Here is a 16,780-nt window from a genome sequence, read left to right as displayed (position 1 = left end):
GGGCTTTGGGCTTATAACAAAGAGAAGTGAAGTATTCCAGGAATGTGAGGCCATCTCTCCTCCCTTCCTGGTGTCTGTGCCTGGAAGCTGAGCAAGGTCTAGATCAGCTATTCCCAACCCTGGCTGTGGGTGTGAATTACCTGGGGAGCTTTACAAGTATGGATGACCTGTTACCACACCAGATAAAGTAAATCAGAGTAACTGGGAGTGGAGCCCAGGCATCAGTGTTTTGAAAGCTTGATTCTCAAACGAGATCAAGAGTAATGGTTCCCAACCCAGCCGCACATTAGAATCACTTGGGGAGATTAAAAAAAAAAAGCATATAATGTATATTAAAAAAAAACCAAACCCATTGCTGTCGAGTCGATTCCGATATATATGTATATAAAAAAAAAAAAAATGTATATAACCCCCCAAAAAACCCGTTGCTGTTCCGACTCATAGCAACCCTATGAGACAGGGTAGAACTGCCCCATAGGGTTTCCAGGGAGCAGCTGGGGGATTCAAACTGCTGACCTTTTGGTTAGCAGCCAAATACATAACCACTGCACCATCAGGGCTCTCTCTGTCTTATCTATATATATGCCCAAGTTCCATTAAATCAGAAGCTCTGGAGGTGGAGCCTAGCATAAATATTTTTTTAAAGCACTCCAGATAACATGCATCCAGGGGCTGAGAAAGGCCAGTTGATAGGGTAATGAGGAAGTAGAAAAGGGCAGGCTACCACACTTCATAACCTGCATGGCTGCATACAGTTGGTGCCGATGTTGCTATTTTAATATGATTTTTTAACTAAAAGTGGCTAGCAATGTCCCAAAGACTACCACTTCACTCATTCCATTTTTTTATCTCCTCCCACTTTGGGTGTTCAATCTTTGAGGACCACTGTGGTCAGTTTTGGAAACCCTGGTGGCACAGTGGTTAAAAGCTACAGCTGCTAACCAAAAGGTTGGCAGTTCGAATCCACCAGGCGCTCCTTGGAAACCCTATGGGGCAGTTCTACTTTGTCCTATAGGGTCGCTATGAGTCAGAATTGACTCGACAGCAATGGGTTTGGGGATCAATTTTATTCTTAATTTGAGAGTAAAAACTGGTTGCTTTTGAGTTGATTCTGATTCTTGGCAACCTTAGGTGTGTCAGAGCAGAACAGTACTCCACAGAGTTTTCAATGACTGGTTTTTCAGAAGTACATCACCAGGCCTTTCTTCCAAGGGCCTCCAACCTTTACGTTAGCAGTGGTGCCTATTAACTGCACCAAATCCTAGAATAACCAGATTTAGTTCCCTAAATCCAGAGTGATCAAAATGTAAATGAGTTTCAGATAAGATAATGATATCACTGAAAAGAGGCTAGGCAAGGTGACAAGTATGGAAAGGTGACTCCCAGAAGGAGTGGCCTGGGATAAGGGGCTGGCACTGCTGGCTGCATCTCCAGTGAGTTCCCTCGCTTCCTTTGGCTGTCAGAGCCCTCTTTTGTTCATCTGGGGATGCAGCTTTCTGTCCTCAGCCCAGGGATGGATCCTGGTTCACTCTGGCCAGTCCTGAAGTCTGATTGCCCTGCAGCGGTTGGCTTATGGGTGACCATGAGAAGTAATCTGATAAATGACTTGTGAGAGAGGTTTACGGAGGGTTTCCAGGAAAGCTTTTTCTCCACCAATTGAAAGAGTCACAAACGAGGGAAGGTGCCTTTTCTGCCTCTGGGGCTTGCTGTGTGAGGCTGTGATGTCAGAAGCTGACCCTGGGAACTAGCTTGAGAATGTGGCTGATGAGCTGAGGACATCTCGGTGCAGAGATGGGGAGAACCTGGATCCTCGATGATGTCATTACCTCACGGAGTTAACCAACCCCTGGAACTGCTCTAGCTTTGTACTTCTTGTTATATGAGGTAATACATTCCCTTCTGTTTAAATGGTTGATCTGGGGTTTTCTGTTCCTTACAGCCAAAAGCAACCAAACCTGATAGATATTCCAAGGCAATGGTTCTCAACCCTGGCTACAAATTGAAACCACTCAGGGAACTTAAAAAAATAAAACAAAACACTGATTTCTGGATCCACTATCCAAATATTCTGATTTCACTGGTCCAGGGTAAAGGGAAGGCACCAGGAATTTTTACAGCTTCCCAGGTGATTTTAACGTCAGCCAGAGTCGGGAACCCTGGTGGTGTAGTGGTTACTGCTAACTAAAAGGATGGCAATTCAAATCTACCAGGGGCTCCTTGGAAATTTTATGGGGCAGTTCTACGCTGACCTATAAGGTTGACTATGAGTCAGAATTGACTCGAGGGCAGTGGGTTTTTTTTTTTATAGGTCAGAGTTGAGAATGAGTGCTGTAATGCTAGAAGACTGATAAGAAAGGGAATTTGGAAGCTGCTTCAAAGCCTCTTCAGCCAAAAAGTGTATAAAATAGCAAGCGGACGAGATGCCTCTCGTCCTGGGTTTTCTGTCTGCAGAGGATTAGTGTGGCAGTTCACACGAGCCTGCTAGAGCTGGAAGGAAATCACTTTCTACCTAGGACCAGCCGCGGACCTGGGATCCAGAGAGCAGTCACCTCGTTTCCTTACAGAAAAATGATCTCACCAATCAGAGCTAGTGCGTGGCGAGGTGTAGGGGTGCGGAGATGGAAGTTTGCACAGTAGCTTAGATGTGGGCGGAAGGAAGGGTTTTCCAGGAAGAAACGCCACTGGTGACTGAAAGCCTGACTGAGGGGAGAACCTGTCCCGAGCCTGATTCCACAGCGAGACCAGTTTGTGACTATGTGTGTGGCTTGTGCTCTGAGGTCTCCCCAAATGATAATAAAGTGAACTTCGCTCCCTAAACTTTAGGCACAAAAAGACTGTGATGTGGTGTGCCAGCCTGGGGAACGTTAAAACAAAAATCATATTACACCAGTAACAGAACTTGGTTGAAGTTTATTTAATATACGATTTGCAAATCAGGGTAACATTTCCAACTAGAAAGTAAAAGTTGTTCCAAAGAAGAAAAATCTTTTACAGATTCTTATACTCCAGCTCATCGACAGTGCTGAAAATTGTGAAATTATTAAATTTGTGTATTAACTCTTCAGCTCTACTTTTCAGGTCATGAGCCCGGGAACGCCTGGTCTGAAATGTCAGACAACAGTTCTGAAGTTTGGTACAAGTGGGAAGGCTTTTGTAATGGCAGACAAACAAGGACAAGGCAGACATACCAGGCAATTTTCAGATTGGCTGGCGGGTATTTTCTTTCCTTATTTGGGATTAAGGGGAAATTTTGAACCAGGTTAAACTGATAGATCAAGTACTGTTTGGCTAGCTTAGGCTTCTGTTTCTGGGAGTCAACTGATTTCCTTTGATTTTGTCTCCTGGGAAAGCTAGGCATTCACTTGAAATAGAAATTTAGGTTTCAGTTCGCTGACAAGAGGCTCAGCACAAGTGGCTATTTTGAGGCGGTATAGGGTCACTACGAGGCAGAATCGACTCAGTGGCAGTGGGTAACACTAGTAATAACATATTACCATGAAGGCAGGACCAGAAGAGTGTTTACACAATAACTTGTGGATATGCAACTTTTTTCTGGAAGACCAAGTCAGGTAATTACTGATTTACCCTAAAACATAGCTCCAAGTCTGACCTTTGGAGTTTCTGTTACTGAAACTGCACAGAGGTATTTCTTTTAAAAGAGCACAATGCCCAAGGTGAACATTCTTCACCAATTAAGCTAAGCCATTGTTCAACCTAAAGATGGCCCTCAGGAAACCAGTCTTCTCAAGGCTTAAGGTTCAAAGGTTATCTCAGGATGATAGCCTAAGTGGGTTAATTCAACCTCCATGAAATCTAGAAGTATGGATTTGATGAGAACTTAAAACTCAATTCCTCAGGAGGAAGGAAGGGGACACAAAGCGAGAACAGAGCAGCTGGCAAAACCGAGATCACAGACAGAAACACAGCTTGTGGGGGGAGATCCTGGTCCCTGTGTGATGCCAATAGAATTTACCCTGTCAGCCAAGACAACAGCTCTTACTGTTGGTGGTGATGATACTAACCCATAAAACTCCTCTGCAAATTCCTACGTGCCACTCCTCATTGGGAAAAAGTGCCAATTCATAGAAGACTTGCCTACAAGGATTGTAACTAGGGACAGGCCCTCCTTCTTCTTTATTTTCCCTACATAAATAAGAAGCAAATAACTCTTTCTCTTTAAACTTCCCTTTAAGGATTACCTAAGATTCATGTGAAGAGCTCTGATGGCACAGTGGCTAAAGCGGTGCTAACCAAAAGGTCCTCAGTTCAAACCCACCAGCCACTCCGGGGGAAAAAGATGTGGCGGTCGGCATCCATAAAGATTTACAGCCTTGGAAGCCCTATGGGGGCAGTAGTACTCTGTCCTATAGGTTTGCTGTGAGTCAAAATCGACTTGACAGCAGTGGGTTTTGGTTCTTCAGATTCACGTGCCTAAAAATCCCAGTGGTTTCAGTGAGACAGCTGACCCTATCTTTTGGGTGGTGATGAAGAAACCATTCATTCATTTACTCAAAAAGTACTTAGTGAGAAACTAATAAGTGCTGGAGAAGATATCAGTGTAGGATAATACTTAGCCCAGTCCTCAAAGAGCTTATAACTTGTTAAACCCGTTGCTGTCAAGTCGATTCCGACTCACAGCGCCCCTATAGGACAGAGAAGAACTGCTCCACGGGGTTTTCAAGTAGCGGCTGGTGCATTAGAATAGGCAGACTTTTGGTTAGCAGCCGAGTTCTTAACCGCTGAGCCACCAGGGTTCCTATAACTTGTTTGGGAAGGGAAACTAAATTGCATAACAGGACTAAAAAATAATTAAGGGTTAAACTGTAAAATGCTAATAATAAATACCACTGAATAGAAATTGGGAGATCTAAAGAAGGGGAAAAGGAGCCCTAGTAGCGCAGTGATTAAGTGCTCAGCTGCTAAATGAAAGGTTCGTGGTTCAAACCCATCAGTGGTTCCAAAGGAAAAAAGGCCTGGCAATCTGATTCTGTAAAGATTACAGCCTTAGAAACCCTATGGGGCAGTTCTACTCTGTCATATAGGGTTGCAATGAGTCGGAATCTACTCGATGGCACACAACAACAAAGAAGGAGAAGGTAAGACTTGAGTTGGCTGTTGAGAAGTGCATAGGATTTGGCCAGGTGGAGGAGCATACATGGATGGGGAGGAAGAGTCGGAGCAAGTTGACACAGAGAACCCAGCCTAGCAGGGCAGAGGGCGGGGAAGACAGCCTGAGTGAAGGAAGCAGTAGGAATGAGTTGGCTGTGGGACAGTGGCCAGAATATGGAAGACACTGAAAATCCAGAACATCAGGGAGAAATAGAAACATTCAAAAACTGACTCATGTGTCCTGAGTCACAAGGGCAGGGTTCTATAATTTATGACGTTCCCCCGGCACTTGCATCCCTCCACCCAACTACGACAAGTGCATCATGAGTGAACAACTGGCACAATGTGACCTGACACAGAATAAATATTCCTTCCAGGACATAGACCAAGTCACTCCTTGTGTTCCTGTTAGGCTGTTGGCATTGAATCATTCAGTCAATGAATGACCATTCTCACAAAAATGCTTGTCCATTGAGCAATAAACGCCTGGTCTCCCGGGGGCAGAATGCATGGTTTGCTCTGGCTGGCCTCCCTCTAACACTGTCCAGAGCACTCCCAAGAGCCGGCTGCCCTCTGACCCGGCACATTCTGCTCATCCTCCAAAGCCCTGTTCTGCCCTGAAGCCTTCCCTGATACTTGATACCTACTGCTTGGGGATCACATTTTGGAATTTCACTGCTTCCCTCCTTGTATAGTTTGCCAACAGTTCCTTGTTCACTTTCACTCAGAATAGAGACGATTGGGCGGAAATGGTTCAGAGAGTAAGAGTGAGGAAGATGGGAGAAGGAGTAAATGATGTCTAGGGTTATGAGGTGCTGGATGAGCAGGGAACTCCAGGAGAAGAGATAAAGGCTTTTTGGGGGGAAAAAATGTCCAGACTAAACCATGAGACGAAATTGGTGCATTGGCTGCTAACCAAAAAGTCGGCAGTTGGAATCCACCCGTCACTCCTTGGAAACTATGGGGCACTCTATTCTTATTATAAGGGTCGCTAAGAGTCGGAATTGACTCCACAGCACTAGGTTCACCATTTCTGCTCAGTCTTGTAGAGGTCGGATATAAGCATTTTGGGGATCCGTTGGCAGTGTTTTGGGTAACCTCTGAGAAGGGTTTGAGAGGGCCTCGTGGGTTTACACTGAAGCAAGTCAAGCCCTGATCCAATGACCACTTGAAGTGTCAAGGAGGAAGGCTGGTCATTATTTTAGGTGAAATCCATACATACACACACATCTACATTCTTAACTATCTGTAAGATTTGCACATCAAGCTCAAATTTTAATTTAAGCAAAGTGATTTCAGCACCTAAATTTAAATACACTGCAGATGTGATAAATGGGTTTACATTTTTAATCCTAAACTTGCTGGTTTGAATGCTTAAGAGTTTATATCTTAAATATGCCTATGCAATTAGAAACTTGGGCGCATTCGCATAAACTTTTTTGAATATTTTTTTGTGGTTTAGGTAAAAGTTAACATAGAAAATTCGTTTCTCAATCAACAATTTATGAACAGCTTGTTTCATGACATTGGTTGCAAACCCCTGAATGTGTCAGCATTCTCTCCCCTTCCTCCCTGGTTCCCTGGGTTCATTCACCCAGGTTTCCTGCCCCTACCTTCCTTCTGAACTTTGCTTTGGAGCAAATGCTGCCCTTTGGGTCTCATATAATTGATTGTTCTGAGGTGTACATTCCTCACTGGTGTTATTGCTCATTTTATAGGCCTGTCTATTATATGGCTATAATGTGATCTCCAGGAGTGATTTCAGCTCCAAGTCTCAGGAGTTCCACCAGTCTATCAGACCAGTAAGCCTGGTCTTATTTATGAGTTTGAATTTTGTTCTACATTTCTCTCCCACTCTGTCCATTACCTACTATTGTGGTCCCAGTCAGAGCAGTCAGTAGTGGTAGCTGAGTACCATCTAGTTCTTCTGGTCTCTCCATAAATGTTTTATAAAAGATGTTTGTCCTTTAAAAGAAGCCTCCTTTTCCGCATAGGGATCATTTGATTCTTTTTTTTAATCAGAATTATGCTACTTGTATAGTTAATCATGCACTTATAGGCCTTCATTAGAGTCCTTGGATGGTGCAAAAGGTTAAGTGTTATCAGAGCCGCCTGCCACAGACAGCCAATTCCTGAGACAGGGGTGAGGTAAGTAGCAAGAGCTTTAATGTGTATCGATACACAGGAGACAGAGGGGAATGATCTCTTCCAAAGCCTGTCTCTCCCAAAGGGAGGCTGGCTCAAAGATTTATAGGGCGAAATCACAGATTTCAGGAACTTGTGGAATGTCATTCTCTCCTGGGTTGGTTCCAGTGATCATGCTCCCAAGGTATCATTTTTCATCTGCCTAGTGGGTGACTGGTCTCCTGGGGTGATTTCGGTGGTCATAAGACTTTCTTAGGTCATATAATTTGTTTTTATGGTCTGAAAAGGACATTAGTCATTAGTAAAAATTCAACAAGGAGAAAGGAGCTGAGCAGTTAAGAGTAAGTTTAGAAGAAAGAAAAATGGCATAGGTCCTGCTCATGTCATGGCCGAGCAGCCTGTTCCAATCCACACTTTTTGTTGTGAGTTTCTCAATCTTGGGAAACAGGGCGTTGAGACTCTCTAGCTGTTTCCTTCTGGATGGAGGTATAGAGCCCTAAAGGTTAGAGGAGTGGAACCCTCGTGTTGTCTGAGCTAAACTGTTATATCTCTCTTGTATCTATATTGGCCCTTGGTTGGGCTATTGTCTCTTCTCTGGATGGGGGATGGGTTGAAATCCCTGATCAACCATCATCTGGAGCAAGAACTTTCGAACCACTTGAAATGACTCTACCCTTCGGGGAGAAGGCACCAACTCATTACGGCATACACAAAGACACATAAGCTTGTCTAGAAAGAGGAACAGTGCAAGCAAAGGTGAAAATGATTCTGGATTGACCGCAGTCTGTGAAAGTATCAGCATCTGCACAAGCGTTCTGGAACCCTCCACTGAGTCTAGTTACACTCCTGTTCCTAAGTCCAATATAGTCCGTCTTTTTTGTTAAGATATTCTGGACAAATGTTTTCAGAAAATCAGCAAAGTAAAAACTTATCTGCAGATGACAAAACTTAATATGGCCATAATTAATTTATAAACGTAACTCTTAATAGTGAAAGACCTGATAGAAATTAATTACAAGCATAAAGGCCAAATAAAATCAGTTAAAAAAACTGTAGATAAAAATATTTCTAAATATAGCTATTAACTATTTTAAAGGGCTTCGGATATAAAGCATAATAGTCTTTACGAAGAATATACGAAGATTACCAAGTCTCTAAATATCTGAATAGTAATTAAAAAAAAAAAAAAACTTCACAGGTAAATAATGTGAATTCCTCAATTAAACCATTGGCTTCTATGATGCTCGAGTCAAAAAATTAAAGTTTTAATTACAACATAATATTATGCATTTGCTGTATAATATTAGGCAAAAACATAAGAGGAAATACTAACATGTGAATTTTAACCCAGTCAAGAACCAGGCACGTCTCTTGATTTTAACGACATGTTCCATGTAACTTATAACATGTTAAATAAACCTTTTTAGCACTTTTTCCTCATAAAAAATTTTTCATGGCTTTCAAACTCATCAGGAGTTTATCATAAGTTACCATGAAACAATACTTAAGTTACTTAACCAAAGATCTTTAAGTAAAAAAAAAAAAAACCTTAGCTCGTTTTTTTTTTTTGTCCTAAACTTATATGGCTTGGTTTTCAATATAGGAATCTTATTCTAAGGAAAGATCAAACCTTTGTCTTTGAGGCAGATTACACAAAGAATAGATTAACTCTTTAACTCAGTAATCAAAGAAAATTTTGTTATTTTAACAGCGAGAAACTCAATTTTTTATCTATGTTATTTAACAGTAAAGCTCTTAAAAATCTCATAAATTAAACCATTAAACTTTAGTCAGACAGATAAAACTTTTGACCATTATCAAATCAATTGCTTTTTTTCTCAATAAACCTCTTAAATGTTCATAGAGTACATCCCTTTAAATGGCAAAAATGAACTCACTCATTAGCAGACCCAAATACACACATATATATATATTTTTTTCTTTTTGGCTTCTTAAACTTCTCCTACAATAGAAAGAACTTGTTTACAGTTCTTTTAAGACTGGGATCCACCCAGTTTCTGATAACTACAGTAAAACAGCTATTTTCCTTATCTCTTGTCTTAAAGGGTTTTCACCTAGTTGGAAACAGTCTTTCAAAAGCTTCCCTGGAGCTATACAACCTTGGAGAGCAGGGCTGGGGGCTGAGAAGGCCTGATCTTGCCCAGCCCTACCTACCTTTTAACTCATGGTAGAAGACAAGATCAGGTTATTCTAATTCATTTATATATGTTTAAGTTGATCTAAACGTTTTTGAAAGGCAAAAGATAACTAATTTCTTTTCCTTTCACTGCTCTGGAACTGTTACTTTTACTTTAAGAAAAAATTACCTTTTTCTTTAAATTTCATGTAATATCTAGCTTAAGTTACTTAGAAAGGTTTTGCTTCTAAGATTGACATACTGACATAAAAATCTTGGTGTATTTTTCAAATAGACCAATTTATATAAAAGTTTCTCTAAGTTGTTACTAAAAATCTGAATCTTAAGACAGACACAAGACACAGCTTTTCTGGAGGAGGAAAGAATTGACGTTCTAAGACAGCCTTAAAAAAACCAGCAGTTGTCAGCCATTGCCTCTAACCTGATACCAGACAGAAACTCAGATACAATGCTCTAGACCAAAGCAAGCTCTTAGAACAGAAAGCTCACATAAACTCACTGAACAATACCACACAAAACGAGGATATGAGAATTCTATGTTAAAGTGTTTATAGCAATTTTTGGTAAGAGTGACTCAATTCTATTAGGATTCCCAGAATTCCTATCCTAGGGCCCCAACCTCCCCGGAGATGCCACTCCAAGCTAGCCTGTGCATAGTAAACTTCCTTAGACCAAAATAGTTTCTGAATCTGGTGGGGGGTTTCATACAAGTAAAGATTGCTATGACAACGTTACAAGGATTCGAGGGTACAGGTACACATAAATAGACACACAAAGAACCTTTAAACTGACACAAGACTAACAGACAAGGGCGACAGAGGTAATCCCGGAAGCCTCAACCCCCCAGGCGAGCCAATGATGTGACGGAGGTGATCTCGAGGGCCTCAACCTCCCAGACTCCCCTGTTCCAATGGCCGCCACGCCAACCTTCCAACTCTAATGTTCCCCGGAGTCCCCCTCTGGGGCCCTACTCACGGAGTTGGTCATCCAGGGCGCCACTCACCCCCAGAAACCAAGGGCTAGGATCCAGTTCCGGAAGCCACACGGGTCTGCCCTGTCCACTCCGGCCCTGAGCGCAACAGGGAGAGAGTCGCAGACCCATTTTAGGATCCTAAACCGGTCTTGCCTTTTACTCACTTCCGGGAACGCGGTGGTGCCGGGGGGAGCCTGAGCCAGACCAACAGCTCCTTCGGGGACGGGGACGAACGAAGTACCCAGTGGCCGCTAGATGGAAGAGCTGCTGATCCCAAGCCCCGCCCCGGGGCCACCATGCGTCAGGCGGCTAGAGCCCCACGTTGGGCGTCAAAATTTGTTACCGCAATTTCTCAGGTCAGAGGCACCTGCCACAGATAGCCAATTCCTGAGACAGGGGTGAGGTGAGTAGCAAGAGCTTTAATGTGTATCCATACACAGGAGACAGAGGGGAATGATCCCTTCCAAAGCCTATCTACCCCAAATGGACACTGGCTCAAAGATTTATAGGGCAAAATCACCGTTTCAAGAACTTGTGGAACCTCCCTCTCTCTTGGGGTGGTTCCAGTGATCAGGGTCCCAAGCTATCATCTCATCTGTTCAGGGGGTGACTAGACTTCTGGGGTGATTTCGGCGGTCATAAGACTTTCTTAGATCATATCATTTGTTTTTACCGTCTGAAAAAGACACTAGTCATTACTAAAAATTCAACAAGGAAAAAGGAACTGAGCAGTCAAGAATAAGATTAGAAGAAAGAAAAATGGGGTAGGTCCTGTTCGTGTCATGGCTAAGCAGCCTGTTTCATTCTCAGTGGACAGAACTAGTAAATACATGTTTGAGGAATGGAATTTTTGTTTTGTTGTTGTTCAGAATATACACAGCAGAACTTTTGTTGTTCAGAATACATACAGCAGAACTTACACCAATGCAACAATTTCTACACGTACAATTCAGTGACATCGATTACATTTTTTAATTGTGCAACCATTCTCACGCTCTTTTTCTGAGTTTTTCCTTCTCCATTAACATAAACACACTGCCTCTTAAGTTTCTTATCTAATCTTTCAAGTTGTTGTTGTCAGTTTGATCCCATATAGATAGATCTTAAAAGAGCACAGTGCTCAAGATAGACATTCTTTACTAGTTAAGCTAAACTGATATTTGGTTTTAAGACAACTTCAGAGGGTATTTTGGTTTAAAGTTTAAAGATTATCTCAGGGCAGTAGTTTCAGAAGTTCATCCAGCCTCGCTCCATGGCTCCAGAAAGTCTGGATTCCACGAGAATTTGAAATTCTGAACGAATGGAATTTTTAATTCTCACAGAATCCAGATTTCTGGAGAGGATGCAGAAGACAAATAAAGCCACAGAGCTTTTCTGATTACAAATGCCATGCCGGGAAACTGTTCCTAAACGGTAGTGGTTACACCATCTTCTTGGCCTTACCGGATCCATAGCTTTCTCTTTGGCTTTCAGCCTCAAGTAGAGGCGCATGAGCTTTTACGGTGGCAAGAGCAGAGCAAAAGATCTCCCCAAAGCCCTCAGTTTCCTGTGGGTCAGGCGATCTAGGGGCACAGCTCCAATTCTTGGCCGGGCTACAGGGAGCCCTTGGTAACCTAGTTCCTTGAATGAGCTGCGATTTAAACTGCACGTGTGTTTTTTGCCTTGTTCTGGCCACACAGTGGACTGGCGGCTGAGGAAGCCGCAGGCCCTGCGGCAGCTTCAGGGCTACGTGAGGATTCTTTTGCGCTGAACACTAGTTCTTCTCACAGGCACCAGTGGGCCCCTGGCTCCCCACTGGCTGAGTTTCTCTCAGGAGTGTGACCTTTGCAGCACCCTGGCTGGGTCAGCCTCCTTTAAGTGGACATCCGGTTGGATCTCATTTTCCCTCTTAGAATGAATACAAAATATTTTTCGCTTACTCAACACTGTGTCCCTATCGTCCTTTCCTTAACGGATATTTTGTAGGAACCTGTTACCTCTCTCTCCAAAATCCCATCGGCACCATTAGGAACGCCTTTAGACCTAGGGGCAGCCTTTCAGAAAGGCCCAGAACGTAATGCTTTGGGAACAGAGGGAGGGCAAGCTTGCCAGATAGGTGGCCGGCAGGTTGGAGAACATTCCACGTATCATAAGCCCCAGCCGTGGGATGACCCTCCAGCAGTGTAAGTGGCTCCAGCGTTCTCTTTTCAAGTCCATTTAGCACAAAACGACAGGGTAGAACTGAAATTTCAGGCGCACATCTTTATCTTGCAAACGTTTGGGGTCATCAGGTAGAAGGGGAGGAACGTCAGCAGGAAACAATTTGTGGAGGGATTTTAACGAGCTACAGCATACTTTCAGTACCTGCTTCCTATTAGGAATGACACAACCCAGCCAGGTCTTGGACTCAGCCTTTCCCCCCTCCTCCATTCTGGGTCAGTAAACTCTAGAATTCCTCCTGCCAAGCCCTCTCTTCCTCACAAGCCTCCTCCCGGCTTCCATTTCTAAAAGCAAAGTCAAACACTTAAAAGGAAATTTGATCCGTATGGTTTGGATTGGTTACACTTAGCTCATAAAAACGGCTATTTTGTAAGAGTTAGTCCATTGCCAAGAGTCTCTGAACAAACATAAAGTCTTTTCCAAGAAAATGTGACATCTAAACACCAGAAATTAGTATCTGCCTTCTACTCTCTCCCCCTTACTTAAAATTTTATTCAATGCAGTGAGCATTTAGGAGATTTCCTAATATGTGGAAAGAAGCCCTAGTGGAGAAGGGTTTAAAGTGCCTGGCTGCTAACCGAAGGGTCGGCAGTTGGAACCCACCAGCTCCTTGGGACAAAGATGAGGCAGTCTGCTTCTGTAAAGATTTACAGCCTTGGAAATCCTATGGGGCAGTTCTACTCTGTCCTATAGGGTTACTATGAGTCGGAATCGACTCGAAGGCAACATATCCCTAATATGTGCCTGGAACTAGGGGTACAAAGATAAAGGATGTCTGGGTCCTCGTCTCCTGGAGTCTAAAGAGAAAAGTAGAAATGGGCTGATGATGATACTACTATTAATTAAATTCTTAGCCTGTTGCAGGCACAGGTGGCAAAGGAGACCACCGAGACACAGAGGAACTTGCAGCATCCTTTGAGAGTAACTTGCTCCAGGTCACACGGTGAGTAAGTGATGGAGCCATCATTTGAAGCCAGGTCTGCCCTTGAACCAATCTACTGCTTTATCATCAATAAATCAATGCATGGAAAAGGATAGCCAGAATGGTTAAACAACTTGAAGGATATAACCAACGGCGGTTAATTGTACATGTAGAAATTGGTGAGATGGTGTAAGTTTTCACCACAATAAAATAAAAAATAAGATAAATCAACACATGAGGATGAGAGCCCTTTGGGTGGGGGTGGGGGTGGGGGTGGGAAGAACTTTGCCAGACCCACCCCTCCCTGATTTTGGTTTTTCCTTTGCCCCACCTTCTTCCTTCTTGCCAGCTCAATAACAAGAGGATTCTGAACACCATCCCTCTGATTTTCCCTGTTGGGCCAGGCACAGCTTTGTCCTCTGCTTCTCATACCCACGAGGGAGCACCACAGCAGGTCAGGCCACATCCAGTTCTGCAGGTTTTACAACATCCAGTCATAAACACCAGAGCAACCAGCTCGGTCCTGCTGGAAAGCAGGTGGCTTTCTTTACAAACAGGGAGCAAAGACCTTGGGTCTCTCCCCAGCACTGCAAAAGTTAGGGCTAAAAATACTTAGGAATGATGGGAAGTGTTTACAATAGCCCTCGCCAGAAGCCCAGCAGACCTGTTTAAAGAAAAACAGAACTGGCTTTCAAGTAACAGAACCAGTCACAGCCGGTTGTTACTTATCGGGAGAGAAATTTCCCTTAAATAACAGGTTTTTGGTGGACACCGCCTATCAATGGTGACTTGGCGGAGTGCCATCAAAAGCCACAGTCCAATGGTCAATCACTAGCTCCTCCACTGCTGAGCTGTTTTTCCGGAGGGCTGGGGCCTGTTGGGGGCTGGGCTCCTGGCTCACCCAGGCCTGTTTCCAGGGCTCTGCTCTGGGCTGGATCAAAGCAGAAACATCCAGAATGACCTGACATTTGGCTAGGCTCTCTAGCCTCAGGGGCCAATCTAAGTCCAGCACACACTGCAGAGAATATTTTGCAAGTTCTCCCAAATAAAAAATTTTTTTAAAAGACCATTGCTGTGGAACTCTAACTCATGGTAACCCCATGCGTTATAGAGCAGAACTGCTCCATAAGCTTTTCTTGGCTATATTCTTTATAGGAGCAGATTGCCAGGCCTTTCCTCCACAGCACTACTAAGTAGGTTCTAATCACCAACCTTTTGGTTAGCAGTCGGGTACAAACTGTGCTGCCCAGGGACCAGAATCTGTGCTCCTGCTTAGACTTCAGGTGGTCTCTGGCTCCTTCCTGTGCCCCTCAGTGGGGGATAAGGGTGGACATGGGAACAGACAAGTAGTCAGAGTGGAAGCTTTGTGGGGGTCCTAGTTGCACACAGCCCTATTTCCACTTCCAACCTTAAGCACTGTGGTGCAGTGGTTAAGCACTCAGCTGCTAACCAAAAGGTCAGAGATTCAAAAGCACCAGTGGCAACGAGGAAGAAAGATGTGGCAGTCTGCTTCTGTAAGGATTACAGCCTAGTGAAACCCTATGGGGCAGTTCTACTCTGTCCTATAAAGTCGCTATGAGTTGGAATCAACTCAACGGGTTTGGTATTTTCCGGTCACATGTTGGTGATCAATTTGCAATTTTTGCTTCTTGAACTGAAATCTTTCTCTTGCAAGCTCACTCACTGCGTAAACTGGCATTCATGTTCTGGATCAGGTGCTAATCAAATATGGCAGAAGCCAGTCACAAAAAGCCACATATTATAATACTCCATTTAGGGTGAAATGTCCAGAACAGGGAAATCCATCAAGACAGAAAGTAGATTGGTGGTTGCTGGGGGCTGGGAAGAGGAGGGAATGAGGACTGACTGCTAAGGGGTACGGGCTTCTTTTTGGGGTGATGGAATGGTCTGAATTATACAGTGGTGATGGGAACATAAATTTGTGACTGTATTACAACCGCTGAATTACATACTTTAAAAGGGTGAGCTTTACAGTAAGTGGATCGTCTCAATAAAAAATAAATGTCACAGTAGAATTGAGACACACAAAATCAAAGCCAAGAGGCCTCTTGCATCTCTCCTCATTGAGAACATCCCTGGATTTTATTTTTTACGTTTTTTTTAAGCTCGGCTAGAGGCTATCGGCCATACCAGAGAAAAACCTAAAACATATGGCCTCTCCCCTCTCCCTGCACTGGCCCTTTGCCGTTCCTTGTTTTTAGTCAAAGACCTCATTCTATTATAGTACACGGGCTGGCACTGATGGGAGGGGGTGGATGACTGCACTGGTCAGCACCAGATGCCCATTCCCATGGCTGTGAACGTGCCAAAGGTGCTGCCACGCTGTGACATGGTTTTCTCAATGCCGCCCATCAGCTCCTGACCCCACATTCCCATCCTGAAACAGGAAAAGGTGCCAAAGAGTGCCCCGGCCACCATGCCCACGGTACAATCCATCACGAAGCCCATCTTCAAGTGGCCGAAGCAGCTTGGCTGGGACTGCCCATAGGGACCCATGGGCACTGGCATCTCCCTTACACGGTGTGTTACCTCTTTGCAATTTCTTCTTTCTCTAAGTGAGAATTTTTGGCTGCTAACAAGCAATTAAAATGCTGCCAGAATTAATTCACCTCCAAAGTTGCCTAGCAATGAGTCCATATATACCCCATTCAGTGTCCTTTATCTAATTTCATCCATTTATCGTGTTTATTTTTTTTATTGTGCTTTACGTGAAAGTTTACAGAGGAAATTAGTTTCTCATTAAACACTGAATACACAAATTGTTTCGCGACATTGGTTGCCAACCCTGCGATATGTGTCAACACTCTCCCCTTCTCCACCCCGGGTTCCCTGTTTCCATTCGTCCAGTTTTCCCGTCCCTTCCTGCCTTCTCGTCTTTGCTTTTGGGCTGGTGTGCCCATTAGTCTCGTGTACATGACTGAACTATGACGCATGTCCCTCACGTGTGTTATTGTTTGTCTTACAGATTTGTCTAATCTTTGGTTGAAGGTTAAACCTTGGGAGTGACTTCAGTACTGAGTTAAAACGGTGTCCAGGAGCCATACTCGCAGAATTTCTCCAGTTTCTTGTCAGACCAGCAAGTCTGGTCTTTTTCTTTTGTGAATTTGAATTTTGTTCTACATTTTTCTCCTGATCTGTCCGGGACCCTCTATTGTGATCCCTGTCAGAGCAGTCAGTGATGGTAACTGGGCACCATCTAGTTATTCCGGGCTTAGTCTGGCGGAGATTGTGCTAGCATTTAACACATATTTAT

At 43.7% G+C, this 16,780-nt stretch overlaps 1 protein-coding gene across 1 annotated transcript; it reads right to left on the bottom strand.

The window, feature by feature from the left end:
- Nucleotides 1-15,690: 15,690 nt before the first annotated feature.
- On the bottom strand, nucleotides 15,691-16,138 carry LOC126060472 (reactive oxygen species modulator 1-like). The gene has a single exon (XM_049856620.1). It carries the CDS (start codon nucleotides 16,033-16,035, stop codon nucleotides 15,796-15,798), a length of 240 nt encoding a protein of 79 aa, XP_049712577.1. The 5' UTR covers nucleotides 16,036-16,138; the 3' UTR covers nucleotides 15,691-15,795.
- Nucleotides 16,139-16,780: the final 642 nt, after the last annotated feature.

The sequence above is a fragment of the Elephas maximus genome, chromosome 17 (genome assembly GCF_024166365.1).
Source record: "Elephas maximus indicus isolate mEleMax1 chromosome 17, mEleMax1 primary haplotype, whole genome shotgun sequence".
NCBI classification, from domain to species: Eukaryota; Metazoa; Chordata; class Mammalia; order Proboscidea; family Elephantidae; genus Elephas; species Elephas maximus.
Note: the sequence above shows the minus strand (reverse complement) of the source record. Positions and strands in the feature narration are given on the sequence as shown.

Coding starts and splice junctions, on each gene's coding strand:
- LOC126060472 (XM_049856620.1), bottom strand. CDS start 16,035: ATGCCAGTGCCCATGGGTCCCTATGGGCAGTCCCAGCCAAGCTGCTTC.